The sequence below is a fragment of the Rutidosis leptorrhynchoides genome, chromosome 4 (genome assembly GCF_046630445.1).
Source record: "Rutidosis leptorrhynchoides isolate AG116_Rl617_1_P2 chromosome 4, CSIRO_AGI_Rlap_v1, whole genome shotgun sequence".
NCBI classification, from domain to species: domain Eukaryota; kingdom Viridiplantae; phylum Streptophyta; class Magnoliopsida; order Asterales; family Asteraceae; genus Rutidosis; species Rutidosis leptorrhynchoides.
In genome coordinates, this window is record NC_092336.1 from 503447273 (window position 1) to 503470694 (window position 23422).

General features: G+C 34.7%; 2 protein-coding genes across 4 annotated transcripts in view; both read right to left on the reverse strand.

Moving 5' to 3' along the window:
• Nucleotides 1–22147, reverse strand: part of LOC139839553 (U-box domain-containing protein 33-like) — a 46857-nt gene extending 24710 nt beyond the window's left edge. The window contains exons 1-10 of one of the 3 annotated variants that reach the window (XR_011756980.1): nucleotides 21694–22147; nucleotides 20687–20775; nucleotides 20425–20546; nucleotides 20237–20338; nucleotides 19900–20152; nucleotides 19337–19477; nucleotides 18751–19218; nucleotides 17907–18626; nucleotides 16044–16344; nucleotides 14319–14712 (exon numbers count right to left, since the gene is read on the reverse strand). Coding sequence is in view for 1 of the 3 variants with exons in the window: in XM_071829647.1 (XP_071685748.1) it covers nucleotides 16162–16344; nucleotides 17907–18626; nucleotides 18751–19218; nucleotides 19337–19477; nucleotides 19900–20152; nucleotides 20237–20338; nucleotides 20425–20546; nucleotides 20687–20775; nucleotides 21694–21946 (2331 nt within the window). In the remaining 2 variants the exon portion in view is untranslated. Of the gene's footprint in view, nucleotides 1–14318; nucleotides 14713–15810; nucleotides 16345–17906; nucleotides 18627–18750; nucleotides 19219–19336; nucleotides 19478–19899; nucleotides 20153–20236; nucleotides 20339–20424; nucleotides 20547–20686; nucleotides 20776–21693 lie in introns of those variants that run through there. The other 2 variants (XR_011756981.1, XM_071829647.1) reach the window with 2 other exon arrangements.
• Nucleotides 7348–13261, reverse strand: LOC139842446 (U-box domain-containing protein 33-like). The gene is made up of 9 exons (XM_071832584.1): nucleotides 13060–13261; nucleotides 12878–12948; nucleotides 12654–12786; nucleotides 9044–9167; nucleotides 8870–8901; nucleotides 8764–8768; nucleotides 8587–8718; nucleotides 8058–8198; nucleotides 7348–7740 (listed from the first exon to the last, which is right to left on the reverse strand). Exons 1-9 carry the CDS (start codon nucleotides 13259–13261, stop codon nucleotides 7348–7350), a joined length of 1233 nt encoding a protein of 410 aa, XP_071688685.1.
• Nucleotides 22148–23422: the final 1275 nt, after the last annotated feature.

A 23422-nucleotide genomic window follows, 5' to 3' on the forward strand; every position in this document is an offset into this window, starting at 1 on the left:
AAAGAAAGTGTTCAAGAAGAACCACAAATCAGTACTCCTACTGCAGAGGAGATTGATGATGTCAATACAGAAATTGCAATCAATTATGCACATTCAAAAATATTATGGAACCGAAATGATATGAAAAATCTTGATGAGAAATTTTAATTTAATGTTGCATATGACATCATGAATAATGATGATGATTCGGAACCAACATCTATGGTTGAATGTCAAAATAGACATGATTGGGCTCAATGGAAAGAAGCAATACGAGCTGAATTAGAATCACTCAATAAAATAAAAGTTTTCGGATCCATCATTCTCACTCCTAAAGATGTGAAACCTGTAGGATACAGATGGATTTTTGTCCGAAAAAGAAATGAGAAAAATGAAGTTACAAGGTATAAAGCTAGACTTGTAGCTCAAGGTTTTTCTCAAAGACCGGGAATTGATTATGAAGAAACTTATTCCTCTGTTATGGATGCAATTACTTTTAGATACTTAATCAGCCTGGCAGTTTCTAAAAATTTAGAAATGCATCTCATGGATGTTGTGACTGCTTATCTATACGGATCACTTGATAGTGATATATATATATGAAGATACCTGAAGGATTTAAGGTACCAGAAGCATCAAATACAAAACCCAAAGAAATGTATTCGATTAAATTACAAAGATCTTTATATGGGTTAAAACAATCAGGACGTATGTGGTATAACCGATTAAGTGATTACTTGATAAGCAAAGGGTATACAAATAACCTTACTTGTCCTTGTGTTTTCATTAAGAAAACAACATCCGGATATGTGATCATAGCTGTTTATGTTGATGATCTAAACATCATAGGTACAAATAAAGAGATCCATGAAGCCATTCAACTTCTAAAGAAAGAATTTGAAATGAAAGATCTCGGAAAAACCAAGTATTGCCTTGGTTTACAAATTGGGCATATGCCTAATGGTTTACTTGTACATCAAACAACATATACTGAAAAGATTCTGAAACGTTTCAATGCGGACAAGGCAAAACCATTAAGTACTCCTATGGTTGTTAGATCACTCAATGTTAAAACTGATCCATTTCGTCCATGTGAAGATCATGAAGATATTCTTGGACCAGAAGTACCATATCTTAGTGCAATTGGAGCTCTTATGTATCTTACAAATTGTACAAGACCTGACATTTCTTTTGCAGTTAATTTGTTGGCAAGGTTCAGCTCTGCTCCTACCAAAAGACACTGGAATGGGATCAAACACATATTTCGATACCTTCGAGGAACTACTGATTTAGGATTATTTTATTCTAACGAATCAAAACAAGATTTGGTTGGTTATGCTGATGCAGGTTATTTATCTGATCCTCATAAAGCTAAATCTCAAACTGGATATGTATTCCTAAATGGAGGTACTGCAATATCATGGCGTTCTCAAAAACAAACACTTGTTGCTACATCATCAAATCATGCCGAAGTGATTGCATTACATGAAGCTACTCGGGAATGTTTTTGGTTGAGATCAATGACACAAATTATTACTGATTCTTGTGGACTATAACGCGATAAAAGTCCAACAATTATCTATGAAGATAATGCAGCTTGCATAGCACAGATGAAAGAAGGGTATATCAAAAGTGACCGAACCAAACACATACCTCCTAGATTCTTCTCATACACTCAAAATCTCATTAAGGACAACGAGATTGAAATGAGATATGTTCAATCCAGCAAAAACTCTGCTGATCTTTTCACGAAAGCACTTCCAACTGCTATTTTCAGAACACACGTTCATAACATTGGCATGAGACATGTTCAAAAGATGTAACAACTGAAGCGATGTCTACTTGAGGGGGAGTCAACTCCATGCTGCACTCTTTTTCCCTTAGCTAAAGTTTTTTTCCCACTGGGTTTTCTTTAGCAAGATTTTTAACGAGGCAGTAACTTACAGTTGATCTTCAACAAATAAAATTGCTATCCAAGGGGTAGTGTTATAATATATAAATATATATATATATATATATATATATATATATATATATATAAATGGATGGTCAATTATTGATGCACAAAAGTAATATTATTGTATTACCTAAACTTGTGATACTTTTGCTATAAATAGCCATGAATGCAAGCATTAAACTTGCACCATTTTCTCACACTTACAAAGTGTTTCTTTCTTTCTCTCCATTATCATCTTTGTTCTTACACTTCATTATTAGCATTCTTAATCAAGAATCAAACCACTAAAGGTAGTTATAAGCCTACTGAATTATAACAAATAATAATATATTTATTTTTTTAAACGGCGATATCGACATCAAATGCTCTCATTTATTACTCACACAAGTGTTAAGAAGAAACCAATTCGTGACGATGTTGGCAGTCATCAAAGGTTGGGAAAAACTTCCCAAAAACCTTCTCAAATCGCATTGATGTTGGCAGTACCATCAAAGGTTGGAAATTCACTGCTTAGAGTGAGATCCGAACCTGGGTTAACAGTACACCAAGTTGGATCTCACCCACATACCACTCAAACCAAACTTCGATGGTTAATATTATTATTATTATTAATTCTTAATTAATTAAGGTTTTGTAGAAAGTAACACATGAAGTAGAGTAAAATTATACCGATAGTGCTTGTGATTTACATAAAATTATTAAGAGAAAATTGGATAAATGGTCCCTGTGGTTTACATGAAATGGGGTAAATGGTCCCTGATGTTCATTTTCGGGGTTCGTGGTCCTTGTGGTTTACATGGTCGGGGTGAATGGTCCCAAATTCTGACGGCCGTTTGTTTCTTCCGTCAAGTGGAAACACGTGACAAACATGTGATGGGTAAAATCGTCATTTTTCATTCTTCTTTTAAGAATAATTTGACCATTGGTCCCTGTGGTTTACATGAAATGGGGTATTTGGTCCTGAACTTCATTTTCAACATCATCTTCAATTTCTAACATCGTCATTTTCAACCTATAAATTCATTTAGGCTATCATCATTTAGATGCTATAAATTCCAACGGAGCTTGTATTCATGATCAGTAACGAAAATTGAACACTTGACGATCTTCAGTTACTATTAACAGTTTCGATTTCATCAATTTCCAGATCGTGTTCATTGTTAACCGAAAAGTTGTACTACGTTAGTGCACGGAACGATTCAGAAACATATAGCAAAAATTAATAATACATATTTGTTCGTTATGTATTCGTACCTCTTTCTGCAAAATATGGAGATCTAATTCGCAGTCTCGAACTCTAATTTTCGAGTCAAACTTCGCTTCAAAAAGTCAACATATTTGAGTTTGGATCAAATTCGAAATGTAGTTGTTGTTTTTGGCCATGAGCATGATAGACGAAGATCTGGAATGTGGTTTAAAACGGTTTTCATGAAGAAAACTATACATAAAACATGCTAAATTGAAAAATCCATCTACAACTTGAAGTTCATGAAGGTGACACTGTTCATCGACGTATCTGTTAATTTGAAGGTATTTTGGCAAATGATTATTCATAAGAGATGTTTGCCACTGGTTATGGAGTCTATTTCAATAGTTTAAAAGCTTCAATTCACATGAATATAATTTTTGGCGAAAATTCACGATGAACAGATCCAAAAATTTCAAGTCATAATACTCGTGCACTTGATGAATTGATAAAAGATGATGAATTTGTTGATGATTGAAGTTGTAATTAAAATATTGTGCTGATAAACTTGTTTATTGTCGAAGATGAACAGAACGATGATTTGGATTTAATAAGTGGATTTTAAAAGAGAAAAGAGAAAAGAAAATAAAAAGGAAAAAGAAAAGAGAAAATTGGATAAATGGTCCCTGCGGTTTACGTGAAATGGGGTAAATGGTCCCTGATGTTTAAACGGACGATTTTACCCATCACGTGTTTGGCACGTGATTACACTTGACGGATGAAATAAACGTCCGTTAGAAATTGGGACCATTTACACCGGCTATGTAAACCACAAGGACCACGAATCTCGAAAATGAACATCAGGGACCATTTACCCCATTTCATGTAAACCACAGGGACCATTTATCCAATTTTCTCAATTATCAATTATATAAGGCACTGGTCCTTGTGGTTTACATAAAATTATATCGATAGTTCTTATGTTTTTGAAATTACACGTTCATCTCTCACTTTGATTCATCCCTCACTTTATATCATATGTACAACGTTAGTCCCTTAGCTACCAAAAGTTACAATAGTCTGTTAAGTATTGGGCTATCCGTAAAAGGTATGCAAACCACAAGGTAGTTTAGAATAAAAGGAAGAAAAAAAAGTTAATACAAACCATGGGACTAATTTTTTTTACGGCCAAAGAATAAATAATTTTATAAAAACACGAATCCTAGCAAGACGCTAAGGGAAAATTACAGTGGGATAGACAACCATAAGTTCCAGTTAGAAACTAAATGACCTCTATTTTTAAGCCAACGAAAAGAAAAACATCTAATTACATCAAACATACTACTTTTGCTACGAAACGGATCATTGAAAACAACACCGTTACAAAAACGCCAAATGGACCATAGGAGAGTAACAACTACCGCCACGATCTGTTCCTTAGAAGAAGCTTGTAATCGAACCCCTTCAACCCAATACATGAAAGAATCCACGAAACACAACTAGGGAGAGCACAACCGAGCCAAACACGAACCCTGTGCCATAAATCTTGAGCAAAAACGCAATCAAAAAACAAATGGTCACAAGTTTCCACACCATTATTACACACCGGACAAACAACCGAATCAATCTATATACCTTTCGCGGAAAGGTTCCAACGAACGGGAAGAGCATTTAATCTTAAACGCCAAATAAAGATATTAACTTTTCTCGGGACAAACTTGAACCATAATTTCTTATCACAATCCGAAGCAAACCATTATCCGTGTGAATCCTTGCATCCTTTACTATGAATAAACCATGACACGATATGGAACATGACCATGCATCTGCTCGATCCAGGAGATTACAAGAACCGATCTCTTGTAAGAGAGAACATTAAGCTTGCTCAGTTCGACTACCTATATTCTCCCTCGTCCATGACCAATGCCACTCGTCGTCGAACCATTTATCAACAATAACATCTTCTTTTATAGAATCGAGGTGATGTAATCATTTATATCGTGAAGCTAAGTTAGAGCTTCCTACCCAAACATCGTACCAAAAGCTAATATTTTTGCCATCCCCCACATTTAAACGAAGTACATCAGTGGGCAGAAAGCCTTTGAAAAATAGTTTTGGTACAAGAAGTAACGATATTTGACCATATACTAGCACTATGGTGTGAGAAATTTTCAAAATAATCGCCATGTATCGACTTAATAACCGAGACCCACAAATCATTCGGATTTTTCCAAATAACGACATCTCCACTTATATAACAAGGCCAAGTTGAAAGCTTTAAGGCTCCCCACATTAAGACCACCGTTATCAAAAGAAGCTAAAACTTTATCCCACTTGACCCAAGACATCTTTTTAATCGAATTAGAGCCTCCCTAAAAGAATCTAGCTCGGATAGACTCAAGTCGTTTAAGGACCTTTTCGGGACACTTGAACATAGACATAAAGTAGATTCCAAGGCTCCCCATAACCGATTTCACTAAAGTGAGACGACCGCCCGAAGATATCAAACTAGCTTTCCAAGACGATAATCTGGAATTAGATTTATCAACTAAATAATCCCAATCGAAACAATTTTCATATTCAAATCAATAGGGAGACCAAGATACGTAGTAGGGAATACTCCTACACGCGTCCCGGTAGCGGCAGCAAAAGCCGAAACATCATATTCTCCCACTCCCACACCAAATAAATGCGATTTATTAACGTTTATTTTAAGACCGGAAGCCAAGTACAAAATCTTTAAAATCATTAGAATGCGGGCCAACTCGTGTACGTTCCACTCTGAAAAAAAGATAACATCATCGGCGTAAATAAAATGAGCGTAAATAAAATGAGACAAAATAGTAGTACCGATTTTAAAACCCCGAATGAAGTTTAACTCCATGGCACGGCGGAAGGCAATGTGAAGGCATTCCATATCAATAAGAAACAAAAATGGACTGAGCGGATCCCCCTGTCTAAGACCCCTTTTTATCGTGACTTCTTGAGTCGGACTTCCGTTAACTAAAATCGAAGTTCTAGATGAAAATAAACACCCCTTTATCCACCTACACCATTTATCACCGAAACCCAGAGACGAGAGCATGAAAAATAAATAATTCCAATTAACCGAATCATACGCCTTTTCAAAATCGGCCTTAAACAATAACATACTTTTATTCGATTTTTTGTGCCATGATATTATCTCGTTTAACATTAACGGGCCATCCAAAATCTGTCGACCATGAATAAAAGCAGTTTGCACTGGACTAATAATTTTATCAATGACCGACTGAAGACGATTCGTAAGAATTTTGGTAACAATTTTGTAAAAACAACCAACTAACGAAATAGGTCGAAAATCGGTAATTAACGTCGGGTTATGAACTTTAGGGATAAGTGCAAAGAAAGCCGAATTAGCACCACCGGGCATGATACAAGTCAAAAAAAGCAACGGATATCCCTGCAAAAATCAGATTTCAACATATCCCAATAAGTTTTCATAAAATGAAAAGAAATACCGTCTGGACCTGGCGCCTTACAGCTACCGCACTCCCAAACTGCATTCTTTATTTCGATTTCATCTACATCTCTCTCAATGAAATTTGCTTCATCCTCGGTTAGCTTGTAATTGGGTACTATGTTACCAAACTCAACTCCGGTATCAACACTTCAAATTTCTCCTTATAATACTCATAAAACTTTGATTTAATCGTCACCGGATCATCAATTCAACTACCATCCATCTGAAGACCTAGAATGTGTTGAGTACGACGCTTATGCTTTAGAGAACAATGGAAAAATTTAGAATTTTCATCACCCTCTACGTCCCATTTTATTCTCGCTTTTTGTAAAGTATCTAGGTCTTCCATTTTAGAAATCTCTTCTCTTTCCATAAACAAGTTATTTCTTAACATTATATCATCATCAGTAGCTAGACCTGCGTCTATGGATACATCGATGTCTACTATATTTTTCGAAATATCATGTATCCGGGCTCTTTCAGTAGACATGGTAACATGTATCCAATTTTTGAGATGAGATTTCAACATGCGTAATTTAGCTACTATATCCTTATTTGTATCTACATTAATTTGGTCCCAAGCGATCCGAACAGTAGCATCAAAATCTTTACGAGCAAACCACGACTCAAATATCTTGAAATAATGAGGCCCGAAATCTACTTTTTCTTGATACAAAAGAAGAGGCGAGTGATACGAGTAACCTCGATCCATAATCAAACCTTTCAAATCGTAGTATGAGAACTCCCTTCTCCTATCTTAAGTGACGGGTCAAAGTTACGAATGACGTCTTTAACTTCTGAAGACTCAAACTCAGAGTAAAAGTTTAAGGCTTCGTCTGCATGTTTCTCTGTTAGTTCCTCGACTAGTCTAACTGCATCATCACATTCTACCTTCAATTTGTCACGTTCTTTTTTATAAATTTTAAGTTGATTATCCTTAGAGAACACTTCCTGTTCAAGCTCGTTTACAATATCGACAGAATCTGCAATTTGACTTTCTAGAGATGACTTTTGTTCGAGTTCCATTTGGAGTTCTTCCACGGTTCTTTCTAGCATCTCTTCTACCTCTAGCCTTATTCTCAGTTCTTTCGCACACAACTTTTTAGATACACTCACCTGTAAGATTGACGGTATAAGATTCTGACTGTTATGTGTATTGTGAGGTTTTCCCTGTTCGGGTTACCCGAAAGGGCGAGCATTTTTTAACTCTGATGTTTGCGCCTTATCCATAACGTTGCGTGACCGTTTACACGGCCACCCAAAGATTTGAACATGTGACCTCTCGCAAGGAAGTTCGGAGCCCCAACCACTACTGGGCTATCTTGGGAAGATTTTTAACTCTAGTCGTTATGTGTATATGGCTGTATATTAGTGTTCATATATACAAAGACAAACAAAAGAGCCTTATATCGGCACAAGAATTTAAAGTTTACCTTTCGCTTAGCCTCTATGACATCTTTTTGTAATTTCCGACACCTGATAGACTCCTCAAAAGCATCTCGTTTGGACTTATCTGCATCTTCAATGGCTTGTACAAGCAGGTCATAAAGCTCATCATTTATACTTCTTTCTTGCTGCAGTTTCATATAAAGTAGTAAGTCTAAACAAATACTCCATCTTTATGAATTTAATAGTCATCGGACGAAAAACACATAGTTTAAGTAATGTCATGTTATTATCACACTCTGTACTTTTGTTCACTTTACACTTTTACCCCTTACTTTTTACTTACCTCTTTGTTTTACATCCATAAAGTAAGTGTATATAAGAACTTTATCTCATTAATCTTATCTATTTATGGAAGTGAACTATTAATTTGAGACAATTCAGAAAAGAATACCGAACTTTTAAATCGGGACGGAGCTGAGAGAGTAGTCAATTTCCAAACATGCAGGTAAGCAAAACATAAAGAGTTCAACATGATGATTGCAGTAAAGAGGCATAAGGATATTATTCACTTACTCTGAGACTGAATGATGTAGCGTTTTGATTATCCTCGTTGAATTTAGACGTTGTACCATCGTCTTGAGTTGGGTTGTCAGTATGTAATATAATTTGATGTCCTTCACTAACATATGCTGAACTCGGAATACTCTTCAGAATCAGTGACAAACGGTTCGTCGACTTCACTCAACCAACCTTTCCTGCAATTATATATTAATATTCTATATAGTATTAGTAATTAGTATTAGTATCATAACTAGTTTCCACTTAGTATAGTATAAGGGTATATAGTGAGGCATACCTCGTAAAAATAACTTCTCCTTTGCGTATAAACTGAATTTGACAGGAAGCAGTCGCATGTAAACACACATATATGGCTTTCTTGGATCTTAATTCCACCATTCTACTATATTTTCAAGTTTTGTAAGCACATAAATGTGAATGTTAATGCATGTAAGACTTTTTTGTGAGGTACCTTGAATTTTGCATGTCTGCGGCTGCTCCCAGGACAAGCCTTCTGACATTGTGTTGAAGTACAAATTCAACAATACCTTTCTCGATATATTCCGTTTCAATATACTGCACCTCCACGCACACACCTGTATATTTAAATAAAAGATCCCACATATAAGTTATTAATTAGGTCTCATGCTGTAATTAAACACACACACACACACACACACACACACACACACACGTAACAAGTTTGAATAACATTCCCATAAAGGCAATAGAAGTATAAAACAATAGTACCCTTGTATCCTGGCATATCTGTTTATATTTATCGAGAAGCTGGTGCATATCTTCCGTATCCATATCAATGGCGAAGCTTCTCTAGGGCAGGGGTGGGCTCCAGCCACCCCAAAAACTTTTGAACTTAATAGCAGTTTTTCTAATATATAGGGACCATATGTAGCAAGTGTTAAATCTAGCCCCTCAATTAGTTTTGATTGTATATCAGTTCTCAAATTAGAAGAAATGCTAAACATGCGTGGACTCACCGACCCCTTCAATTGCTTTTCTTTCTCGATTCCCGTGAATGAAACTTGAAAATATCTCAAACTGGTTCATGTGTTTTTATTTTTATTTTATTATTCATATTCATGTTATTAATTAATTCCAATATTTTTCGTTCTCGAATGTTATGTACCGTTAATATTATTACTCCTTGTATAATAATTAATTAATATCAAAATATTAAATATTAATATTATTAATTATTAATTCATTGTTGTTATTTATTACTGTATGTTGATATGTTTATAATTATCGATGCTTTAACAATGATATATGTTGAAACTATTTTCGTGATTTCGTCCCCCCAATGTTAAAGTCCAAGCTTCGCCACTGATCCATATCATGGTATGCTGTGACTTGACATGCTTGAAGGTGATATATTTGACCCACACAAGACATACAAACATTATATTAAAAAGGGCGCACACAAATTATTTAAAATACTGTGAAGCTTTAATCTATAAACTAATTCCAAATTCCTAATCCTACTATCTAACAACGCAATGAGGATAGATAGTCTAAAGCTCTATTTCTAAAAAATAGGAACTGAGCACATTGTGACAACATGATCTGAACAACTTAATTATATAGTAATTTACTTTTACAACTATTCGCAACAAACTTTTCTAATCTAGAAAATCACCAAGTTGTAACATTCCAATTTTATAGGTATTATTTTATTATAAATAATAAATAATGTTAGTTAACTTAGTTATTTTTAGAATATGAACTATGGGTGCAAGGTTTAAGGAGAGGCGGGTAGAAACTGATAATATGGCTTATGGAAAGTTTCTTAAAATGACCAAACACCCCTCATTACTCTTTTATGCAGAAAATTAGATGGAAAGAAAGAGTGTGTGAAAGATTGGCGATTTTGAAGATTTCTTACATGTAATATGATCCAAGAGTGTTATCCAACACCTAATCACTTACTAGACCTATTGGTGCTTAATATTCATCATCTTTTCTTCATCTTCTTGTGATATTGGGGGTTTTGAAACCCCAGCTTAATGTATCAACAATTAGTTCTTATAATTCGAAATTTTGTAGCTAGGTGATGTCATTGTTGTTTAAATCAAGGGTTTTGACTCCCTTGAAACACTAATTCGAAATTAGGGTTAGGGTTTAAGGTTTTGAGATTATTGGATTAGTGAAGTTGTTGAACTAGTCAAAATTGAAAGTGTGTAGATGGTGATTTGTTTACTTAAGTCAAGAAAATTAATTTTAATGTGCTGTCTATGTGTAACTTGATTATGAAAGTTAAGAAATGGTGTTTAAGATTTTGAGTTTGAAAGACTTGAGTATATAAGTCATGATTTTGTTAGTGGGTGTCAAAATGGGTTTAATGGGTTTCAAGGATGAACCCTAGTTGTATGGGTCTTGATTGACCAAATGTGAATAAATTGTGATGTATGTGTATGTATATATATACTTTGTAGGTGATTTGTGTACAAAGCTTGATTGATTGAATTTCTATTTGGAAGTGTTTGCTTTTATTGCGTATTTGGAATTCGATGTGAGTACAACGTGTGCATATTGCTTGGTAAAATTGACATTGATATGCAAGTTCTGATGTATGTTAGATGGTGAACGGAGCTCATAGTACATCGGGGATGTACAAGAGTTTCCAAGCGTCGGGGACGCATTAGTTGGTGTTTTGGCATTGGGGACGCCCATGCCTATAACATCGGGGATGTCTAGGGGACTTACTTTTGTCGGGGACTAAGTAAGGACTCGAATTCGCAGGGGTGTAATTTAAATGATTTGGGACGTTGTTTCTTGTCGGCGGCTTACTTTTGTCGGGGACTAAGGACCCAATTTAGCACGGGTTGCAATTCGAATGATTTGGGACTTTGTTTCTTGTTGGGGACTAAGCAAAGACTCTGGTATGCTTGTTGATATTTATATGCGGTTTGTGTATTCTGTATTCTATATTAAAATTTATTAAATGATATGTGCATATTGTATTCACTAAGCGTTTTGCTTACCCTGTGGCTGTTTACTATTTTGTGGGATCAAATCCCGGTACAGGAAAAGGTAAAAATGTAGAGATGATAGATTAGTGGATGCTTCCTGTGCTTAAAGACTTGACTTGATGCTTATGTGATGCTTGTTTTGCTCGCTTTTGATGGTTGTTGGATGTGGGGTAGATAAATCCTGGAATTCACGCTCTAGTACTAAGTCAATTGTCATTTGGTACATTTGGGTCACGTTTAACACCTTTGTTGTTTTAACTTTTAAATAGGCCGGGTGTACCACAGTGGCGAAAATTAATGGGGACAGAGGGGGGCAGTCGCCCCCAGTGAATTTACAATTTTCTGTGTAAAAATTTTGAATTTTTCGATTTTGCCCCAGTGGAATTTTTTTTTTTTTTGCCCCAAAGTGTTAATATTTTGTCCCAAAATCTATATATTTTGACTTAAAACCTTTAAATTTTGCCCCAAAACCTCCAAAATTTGTCATAAAACCTTCAAATTTTGTCCAAAAACCTCAAAATTTTGCCCAAAACCCACCAAATTTTGCCCCAAAACTTTCATTTTTGCCCAAAACAAATTGCTACGCTTTTAATTTTTTTTTGCCCCCAGTGATAAAAAATTCTGTTTTCGCCACTGGTGTACCACAATGGTCAAATGTTTATATTTTGGGTATGATAAGATATGTATTATTTAAAGTTAAAACATGTTGTAATTGAATTGCGCGTGTGTGTCAATTTGGTAATTAAACGGGTCAAAAAGTGTTTTAAAAAGGCTGAAATTGGGTCATTAGCATGTGGTGCGCCGCACCTAAGCCCCGGTGATCAGCACCATAAAGACTAAACGTGTAGAGTTTGGGTAGAAGGTTTTAGGTGCGCCGCACCAGATTTAAAAAAGAAGTTGTCGTTTTTTGAAAATGAATATTGGTGGTTGATTCACAAGTTGCAAAGCATTAAACATTAAACAAGGTCACCTAACTAATTTAACTGCGATAAACAAATATAAAAAGTTAAAAATCATTCACAAAGAAAAAATAATTACCAAAGTGGATTGATTCTGCAGGTTGGTGGACATGAAGTATACATATCTGACTACCTCCTGAATTCTGTAGGGCCCACAGTAGAGTTGACCGACATTCTTTCAAGTCATTCCCAACAGCTACGTAGACTTTGTCCTCAATACGACCTGTTTGTTGAACAATTTCACCACTAATTTGTGAATTTTTTTTCTTTTTTAAAAAAACAAAAACTCATAGATACGAAGATTTCAACAAAGGATACAACAACCAAAGATCGGGAGGCTCATACCTAAAAAGTTACAATTGAACAAAAATTATAGATAACCGAGCCTCCACAAAGAGATAAAGCGGAGCAAAAATCAAAGCTAAATACTAAAGAAACATAAAAACCAATCTAAACAAACTACCAAAAACCAACACCAAAAGTAACTACAAAATACCATGACAAACCAATGAATCATGGGTCCGCCCTCTTCAACTTACCATTTACCATTTTTTTTACAATTTTTTTCCCGGCTCGATTCTCGATCTTGTATGTTATAACATTGGAGGACCCACCTTTATGTGCCGGATTGGGACACGGAGTCGAAGAAGAACCAACTCGATCACCAACATGAACTTCTTTGAACAAATCTTGAACCGCTTCTACGATATCTTCATCGTCGTCAGTATCAAGTGGATACATTATCTGACTAATCCTTTGTGCATTCTCCACTGATACAAAATAAATTGACCAAATCAATCAATCTGCAACTCACTATTTTGTGCTAATAAATGTTAGACTAGGGTTATGTCAGATAGACCCTAAACCCATTTTCATATCTATCGAAACAATCTACAAACGTAATGCTTGATATTACGGCTATGCATTAGACTAAAATTCCCATTTCATATCTACACTTTAAATGGACACATATGTATCGATAAATATAGAGAAACTTGCATACCATGATAAGAAAACAAAACTGCAAACACGCTAGAAAAAATTTGAACAGACTACCAAACTAATGGAAAACTGAAACTAAAGTTATAAAAATGATGATCTGTTGGAAATTTTTGATAGGAGTGTATATTTTTACTGGAAAATTCGAAGAAAAGAGAATATATATGTGTATGTATTTATATTGAGAAGCAGGCGTGTTAATTACTTAATTTCAGAGAAATTGTAGTGCTGACAAGGTTATGGGCTCCGGTAGGGACTTTAAAACGTCACAACGGAAAAAATAGGATCGAGACGGATGCTGACCAACGTTAACTTTTTATATACATTACAAACATAAATATTTCAAAGTAAACATAGATATTTGCTTTTAATTTGAAATATTTATATTTGAAATATTTATGTTTGAAATATTTAAAAAGTCAATGTTGGTCAACATTCGTCTCGACCCCGTCTCGGCCGTTTTTTGCCGTCTCGGCCGTTGTTGACCGTCTTTTTGACGTTGTTGACCGTTTTTAACCGTTTCTAGGTCCGTTGCAACGGTAACATTGTAAAACCTTTGCGACGCCCGTCTCGGCCGTTTGTTACAACACTGAGTGATGGTACATAAAGTTTTTTAATAAGACGTGTTGCAGCGATAAAGCGGGAAATCATTTGTAAACATTGTTTCAGTTATTTATATGTAATTAAAAGACGCATATGGATAATTAGTACAAAATTATATGTTTCTAATTAGATGGAAAAATTTATTGATAATAATAATAATAATATATACTCTACAAAAGTTTAAAAATCAAAATAACGCGTTGTTGATAGAAATTATTTACATTGAATAACAAAAGTTTAAAAAGAAAACATCTCTAAAATTTATTATATATGGTCTTATGCGAGAATAATATAATAATAATTATACGGTGTTGTAGCTCATGTAGTAGTGGTCTGCCTCTATTAGTGAGATGTCAATAGTTCGACTCCCGTGGAGTGCATCATCGCACACAAGGTTGTCCCTTAACCCTTGAATTTCACCCAAGGGTGTCGTCCGCACATCGCGTTGTGGGGGCAGTGAGCGAGGGGAGTTTTACCGCTCATGCCCTTGGATTGAAACGTGTTTCCACCTGTGCAGCAATTGGGGGCAGGTTATGCAACTGCGAGAGATGAATACGTGAGTGGTTTAGTCACTCCTGAGTGATCCCGAACTGTTGTTAAAAAAATTATATGATCGTCAAAAAACTTAAAATACGTTTAATGTAAAATGTGCTTTAAATTGACGTGGTTTATGTTTGTAGTGTAAGCTTTGTGTGTTCTTTCATTTAATATTAGGATTTTGCTAACACTAGGGTCACTAGTGGCGAGTTTAGCTTTACATTCATAGGGTCACATGACACCATTAGTTTAAACTTTTTTATGTAGAAAATATTCTTTAAATTGTATATAACGTCACTAAATTTAACTACAAGACCTCATATACTTTTTAAATTTATAGTTTATTGTTTTAAATTGTGTAGGACGCCATTAGATTTAACTACTCATACCACATATATTTTTCCGATTTGTAGAATTTTTTCAGAAAAACAACCACTAAAATAGCATTTAAATATAACTAGTAGTGAAAAAAAATTGAGAACCCATTGAGTTCTGGAATCGCCACTAGCGATTACGTGTAGATTTGAAAGTGACATTTATTAAAATTTACAATTATTTTATCTACACCAACGACAACTTTAAGGACAGTTATTAGCAAGTTCCTTAAAATTAATATAATATCTATAATATACGTATGAAAAAAAAAAATCCTTTTTGTGGTTGAGAAAAAAAAAAAAAGGAAATTTTATATATTAACTAATAGACAAAACACTGTTTCACTATTTAGCAATAGTAACCAGTGGTATTTTCGTCATTTCACTTTTTTTTTTTATCCCCAACGATAAAATAAGCACCTTTCGTAAAAGAACCAACCCTTCAATGTTAACAAAAGATGTCGAAAAAAATTCTTTTTTACAAAAAAATCAACTAACTTTTTTTTTTCTTTTCTTCCTCAACGATAAAAGAGACGACTTTCATAAAATGAACAACCCTTCAATGCTACCAAAAGATGTCGAAAAACATTCTTTTTTACAAAATACATCAACTAACTTTAAAAAAACCAACTTTCACAAAAGGAACAACCCTTCAATGTTAGATTTCGAAAAAAAAATTTTTTTTTTACAAAATAGATCAAGACTTTTTTTTTTAGAGAAAATTCTTTCAATGTTAGATTTCGAAAAATTAATTCTTTTTTACAAAAGGAACAACCCTTCGATAAGAGGGCTCCACAACTAGTTGTGACTATATTGTAAGTCTTAAAGTAATTTCGGAGAAATTGTACTATAGATGTAGCCAAAAAATATCTTCGGCGGCCATTGATTTGTTCAAGTTAGACAAAAGAAAGGGTTGACCCCGAACTCAAATGTCTTTTGAGACATAATGCACGTTAATTAGAATAAATGGCTTTAATTAATACTAATAAAGTACGTGCACCAATTCTTACCTCATTTAGCTCGGGTCATCATAGACTAGGACAATTTATAATAGTTTTCCATCCCATATATACAAATGAACATGAATCATCATCAATAATATGATAGTCGAATATCAAAGAAAACGATTCAAGGTTGTTGGAGCCATTCTTGAATGGCAGACCGAAGTGCATGGTTCGGGACAAGGTTGGTGTTGGCTAGCTCAAGGTTGGTCATAGGTGAGGTGTTATGGCCACTGTCTAACCATCCATTTAAAGCCTCTGCTTCATAAGTAAATCCATCAGCCGCGACCACCGGATCTTGCATAGCTTCCTACAAATTGTCCCAATCTTGTTAAGTAGTATATATAATATATATATATAAATAAATATATATATATATATATATATATATATATATATATATATATATATATATATATATAGGCAGTCAGTGGCGAAAACAGGAATTTTTTTCACCCGGGGCGAAATTTTTTTTAAAGCGTATCAATTTTTTTTTTGGTAAAATATAGAGGTTTTGGGGAAAAATATGGTGATTTTTGAGCAAAATGTGAAGGTTTTTAGGCAAAATGTGAAGGTTTTGGGGCAAAATACGGAGGTTTTGGGGCAAAAATTTTTTTTCACCGGGGCAAAATCGAAAAACCCAAAATTTTTACACTAAAAATTGCAAATCGACTGGGGGCATCTGCCCCCCCTGCCCCATGCTGGTTCCGCCACTGGGATCAATGGGGAAGTAACCAATCGGGGGGAAGCGGGGGGAAGCAAAATTTTTTTTTTTTTTTTTTTTTCGTTTTTTTTGAATTTTTTTTTCCGGCATCAAGATCACACGAAAATATGAACATTTAGAAGAGACACTTCGTGATGAATGTTATTATTTAGGCGGGAAAATGATCGACAAAAATAACATTCAAGATAATATTGTTCGTGAAGAATATGAACGTTTTTTTTCCATGTTTTGTGAAGTAAAATTTAGCCCGATTTAGAGTTTAGGGTTTAGGGTTTGGTGTTTTGGGTTTATTCCATAAACCCAAAACACCATAAACCCAAAACACCATAAACCCAAAACCCTAAACCTTAAACCCTAAACCGTTCGTGTTAAAAACTCAATCTAAATCCTAAATCTAAACCCTAAACCCTAAATTTCTAAACCCTAATATCTAAACCCCAATAGCTAAAACCTCAAAATACGCTCGAAAAACACGATAATTGTTATATATTACTTCTTCGAGCGTTTTCCCGCCAAAATAAAAACATTTATCACAAAGTGTCTCTACTAAATGTTCATATTTTCATCTCATCTATAATGTTCGTGAACAAAGTTTTTTCAAAAAACGAAAAAAAAAAAAAAAAGTTTTTGCTTCCCCCCGAATGGTTACTTCCCTCTTGATCCTACCACTATATATATATATATATATATATATATATATATATATATATATATATATATATATATATATATATATATATATATATACACACACACACAAAAATAACGATAACATTAAAACAGGGCCTTTTCATCAATAGATGGAAAAGACGAACACTGATACAAGCGAATAAAAAAATCATTGCAAGGCTCGAAAGCTAGTAAACGAACTCTAGCACTAAAAAGCATGTTAAATAGTAATTATGCATGCAAATAAAGTCAAGTTTATAATAGAAAAGCACATTCGCATTCTCATTTTCAGGTACATATAAGTGAAAGGAAAATGGGTAAACTTTTTGTAGTGAATGGGGTGTATATTCAAATCGAGTTAAATAGGTACAGAACTTGGGCAATTTTTGTCTGCACGCTTACTATTTGACTCGTCATGAATAGACTTTAACACAATGGACTCATTTTCACACATCTTGGTAAAAAAGATGAAAACAAACCTGAAAGATTGGACAAACAAAGTAGTGTGGAATATCTCGTCGTCCCTCTGAACCCAACCTCGACGTTGCAAGTCCACAAGAAACACGTATCGGTTCAAGAACCCTCCACGCCCCAGTTTCAAGATCAGGCCTATTTGTGGTAACAAGATCACAGCAGCTCATTGCAAGAACAGCCAACTGTTGCGCCTGCACAAACGGCCAGTCTCCGGCCGTAGCATCCAATATATTCTTCAAATTATCGTTATCCAACGCTAACTGCACTTCATTTGTTAACCCTAAACCAGGCTTACCCGTTAACAGCCTCAATAATATAACGCCGAAAGAATAAGCATCTGAATTCGCAGTAAACTCTCCTGTAGAAAGATACGCAGGGTCCATAAATTCGGATGCGTTATTGCTTGAAACCTCGTTTTCGGAGAGTTCATGATGGATGCCAAAGTCGGTTAATTTGGTAACTAAGTTTCGGTCTAGAAGGATGTTAGTTGGCTTTAGGTTACCATGAACGACCCCACACGAATGGAGAAAAATAAGCGCAGCACATAATTCAGCAGCAATGCGGATTCTGTTTTGCCATGATAACGAGGGAGTGTTGTCTTTGCATTCAAGCCGATCTTCAAGGCTACCCCCAGAAAGATACTCGTAAATTATCATCCGATCATCCGGGCAGGCTCCTATTAGGGTTACGAGATTCGGGTGCCTCAGTTTGCTCAAAAGATTCACCTAAAAAGTAATAATGAATAATGATAGATGCATCATTTTAGGGCTTGATCAGTACACGATAACGAATATTATCATCATATATGTTATTGAATAATAATAATTATTATAATTATTATGATTATACCTCCTGCTGATATTCTGAGGGGACTTGAAAGTTATGAGAGTAAAACACCTTTACGACGACTTCGGTATGCCGAAGTAAACCTTTGTAAGTACTTTTAAAAGTCCCTTCTCCTATCTTAAGTGAAGGGTCAAAGTTACCGATGGCGTCTTTGACTTCTGTTGACTCAAACTCAGAGTAAAAGTTAGAGACACTTGAGGTTGAGGCTTCATCTGCATGTTTCTCTGTTAGTTCCCCGACTAGTTTAATTGCATCGTCACGTTCCTTGGACAAAATCTGGCGCTGATCATCAGCAGAGAACACTGCCTGTTCAAGCTCGTTTACAATATCAACAAAATCTGCATTTTGACCTTCGAGAATTGATTTCTGTTCGAGTGCCATGTGGAGTTCTTCCATGGTTTTTTCTAGCGTCTCTTCAACTTCTCGCCTTTTTCTCAGTTCTTCCGAATACAAGTTTTCGGATACACTAACCTGTAAGATTGACGGCATAAGATTTTGATTCGTTATGTGTATACGGCTGTATATATATGTTCATATATACAAAGACAGACAAAAGAGCCTTGTATCGGCACCAGAACTTGAAGTTTACCCTGCGCTTAGCCTCAATGACATCCTTTTGTGCTTTTTGACACCTCATAGACTCCTCAAAAGCATCTCGTTTGGATTTGCCTGCATCTTCCATGGCTTGTACAAGCTGGTCATAAAGCTCATCATTTATACCTTTTTCCTGCTGCAGTTTCATATAAAGTAGCAAGTCCAAACACTTAATAACGTGCCATTATAAACATTAACTTTTTCAATACATATAAAAACATACTACTGCTAAAAAGTTATAATTATAAATAGCAATACAAGATATCATTGTTTCTAAGATCTCTCAAACAAATGACTTCTGAGAGTGATTTATGTCAAAAAGAAGAAAAATAAATAAATAAATTTGGCCGTAGGTTCTTTTTGCCTTTCTTGGACCGATAGCGAAACAAGTATATATGTATTTTTTATAAAAAAAAAGTTGGGCCCTTACAAAATCTTGGGCCCTGTTCGATGGCCCATGTTGCACACCCTCAAAGACACCCCTGCTTAGGATAGCAAAACATAAAGAGTTCAACATAATGATTGCACTAAAGAGGCACAAGGATATTATCCACATACTATGACACCGAAAGGCGAAGCATTTTGAATGTCCTCGTTGAATCTAGATGTTGTACCATCGTCTTGAGTTAGGTTGTCGGGATGTAATATAACTTGCAGTCCTTCACTGACAGATGTTGAACTTGGAGAAGTCTGACCAGAATCAGTGTTTGTACTAACTGATGTTGATCTCAGAAAACTCTGTCTAGAATCAGTGTTTGTATTTAAAGGAATTAGACCATTCAGTTCATCGACTCCACTCAACCAACCTTTCCTGCATTTATATAGTATCCTAAGTCATAAATAGATTCGATATATATTCAGTAACACACACACAAGAGTATAAAGTGAGGCATACCTAGTAAAAATAACTTCTCCTTTGCGTATAAATTGAATCTGACATGAAGCAGCTGCATGTAAACACACATATACGGCTTTTTTGGATCTCAACTCCGCCATTCTATTATATTTTCAAGTTTGGTAAGCACAAAAATGTAACAATTAAGTTATAACCAACCAATTGAAATATAAATATTTGTGACGTACCTTGAATCTCGCATGTTTGCGGCTGATCCCATTACAAGCCTTCTGACATTGTGTTGAAGTACAAACTCAACAATACCTTTCTCAATAGATTCCATTTCAATATACTGCACCTCCGCACACACCTATTTATCCATGATCCCACATATGAGAGTAAAAAAGCGAGTCTCGTGCTGTAAACACACACACACACACACACACACACACATGTAACAGGTTTGGATAACATTCACATAAAAACCATAGAAGTATAAAACAGTAGTACCCCTGTATCTTGACATATTTGTTTATATTTGTTGAGAAGCTGATGCATATCTTCCCTATCCATTTCTTGGTATGCTGTGACTTGCCATGCTACAAGACATACAAATATTATATTATATTATTATATAAAAAAAGGGCACACACAAATTATATAAAACATATTTAATGTAGAATCCTAATCCTATATTCTAACAACACAATGAGGATAGTCTAAAGCTCTATTTCTAAAAAAGAAGAACTCACATTGTGACAACATGATCTGAGCAACTTATCTAGTTATATATTTTTACAACTATTTGCAACAAACTTTTCTAATCTAGAATCAGGGGCGGAAACAGAGTGGGGCGGGTGAGGCGCCCGTCCCAAGTGGATTTGAATTTTTCAGGCATAAAATTTTGGATTTTCATATTTTGCCACCAAAGCCTCCATATTTTGCCCCCAAAGTCTGCATATTTTGCCCCCAAAGCCTTCATATTTTACCCAAAAGCCTCCATATTTGTCCAAAAACCTACATATATTGCTAAAAAAAAAGTTGCAGTGAATGTGAACGCTTTTTAAAAAAAAATTCGCCCCGGGTGAAAAAAACTTATGGTTCTGCCACCGTCTAGAATATCACCAAGTTGTGAAGCATCAAACATTAATTAATGTCACCTAGAAAATTTAACTGACACTGGAAGTATTATATCTTTACAATCTAACATGAAAATATTTTGTATCTTGCTCGCATTTCTGGGTTAAGCTTAACTGCAGGGTCCTGAATGCAATTTATGGATAGCTGAAGGTTCTGTTCTGCTGTTACTTACTAATAGGAACTCCCGGTGTGAAGTGAAATTACACTAGTATTTATAAATAGATATTTTCTATTTTTATTTTTTAGTTATTTCATAATATTCGTTCTCCCCTGTAACCCTAGTTAGGGTTTTATGTTCTGTTTTATTTTAGAGATGATCGAACAAGGTACTAAAATAAAATAAAATAAAAAATCATTGACAAATAAGCAGAGATTACCAGAAGGTATTGATTGTGCAGGTTGGTGGACATGAAGTATACATATCTGTCTACCTCCTGAATTCTGTAGGGCCCACAGCAGAGTTGACCGACAGTCTTTCAAGTCCGTCCCAACGGCCACGTACACTTTGTCCTCAATACGACGACGACGACCTGTTTGATGAACAATTTCATCCCTAATTTCGATGATATCTTCTGAGGAGGTGTCAATAAGTGGATACAGTATCTGATCGATCCTTTGTTCATTCTCCATTGATACAACACAATCGACCAAATCAATCAATCAATCTGCAACTCACTATTTTGTTTTGTGCTCCAAAATGTTAGACTACTAGGGTTATTATGTTAGTAAAACCCTAAACCCATTTTTTCATATCTATGGAAACAAACTACAAACTGAAGGCTTGATATTACGCTATGAAAAAGTTTGAACAGACTACCAAACTAATTGGATGTGTTTTAGTTTTATATTGATTTATATTGACTATTGACTATAAGCAGACTTTTATATTGACTATAAGCAGATGTGTTTTGTACGGAGAAATTGTAGTGGTAGTTCATAATTTTTTTTTTGTTTTTTGTTTTTTTTTTTAATTTCGAAGAAATTGTATTATAGATGTACCCAAAAATGTTTTTGGGACCATTGATTTGTTCGAGTTAGACAAGTTCAAAGGTTGACCTAACTCACAAGTACGTCTTTAGAGACATGCTACATGTTAATTAGAGAAATAAATCTCAATGTAAATATGCAATGGCAATAATAATAATAATAATAATAATAATAATAATAATAATATATTTATTTTTTTAAACGGCGATATCAACATCAAATGCTCTCATTTATTACTCACACAAGTGTTAAGAATAAACCAATTCGTGACGATGTTGGCAGTCATCAAAGGTTGGGAAAAACTTCCCAAAAACCTTCTCAAATCGCATTGATGTTGGCAGTACCATCAAAGGTCGAAAACTCACTGCTTAGAGTGAGATCCGAACCTGAGTTAACAGTACCCTAAGTTGGATCTCACCCACATACCACTCAAACCACACTTCGATGGTTAATATTATTATTATTATTAATTATTAATTATTAATTAATTAAGGTTTTGTAGAGAGTAAATACATAAAGTAGAGTAAAATTATACCGATAGTGCTTGTGATTTACATAAAATAAAATTATTAATTATATAAGGCATTGGTCCTTGTGGTTTACATAAAATTATATCGATAGTTCTTATGTTTTTGAAATTACACGTTCATCTCTCACTTTGATTCATCCCTCACTTTATATGTACAACGTTAGTCCCTTAGCTACCGACAGTTACAATAGTCTGTTAAGTATTGGGCTATCCATAAAAGGTATGCAAACCACAAGGTAGTTTAGAATAAAAGAAAAAAGAAAAAGTTAATACAAACCATGGGACTATATCCGTGTAATTTTGTAAAACAAAAGAAACTAAACAAATGTAAAAAGCTACTCCGTATTACATTAATGCTAACCCGGTATACAAGAATCAGGGCCGGTCCCGAGAAATTGGGTGCCCCGTGCGAGGTGGAAAAAAAGGGCCCTAATGCCTTAACGAATAATATAAGTCATTTTTAAAAATAAAAATAAAAAGATATTAACGTCATATCAATAAAGATAAAAAAATTTAACATTAGAATTACATTACATACTATAATAGTTAACCAATAATTTTTGAACCAATATAGCATCTATTGTTAACAA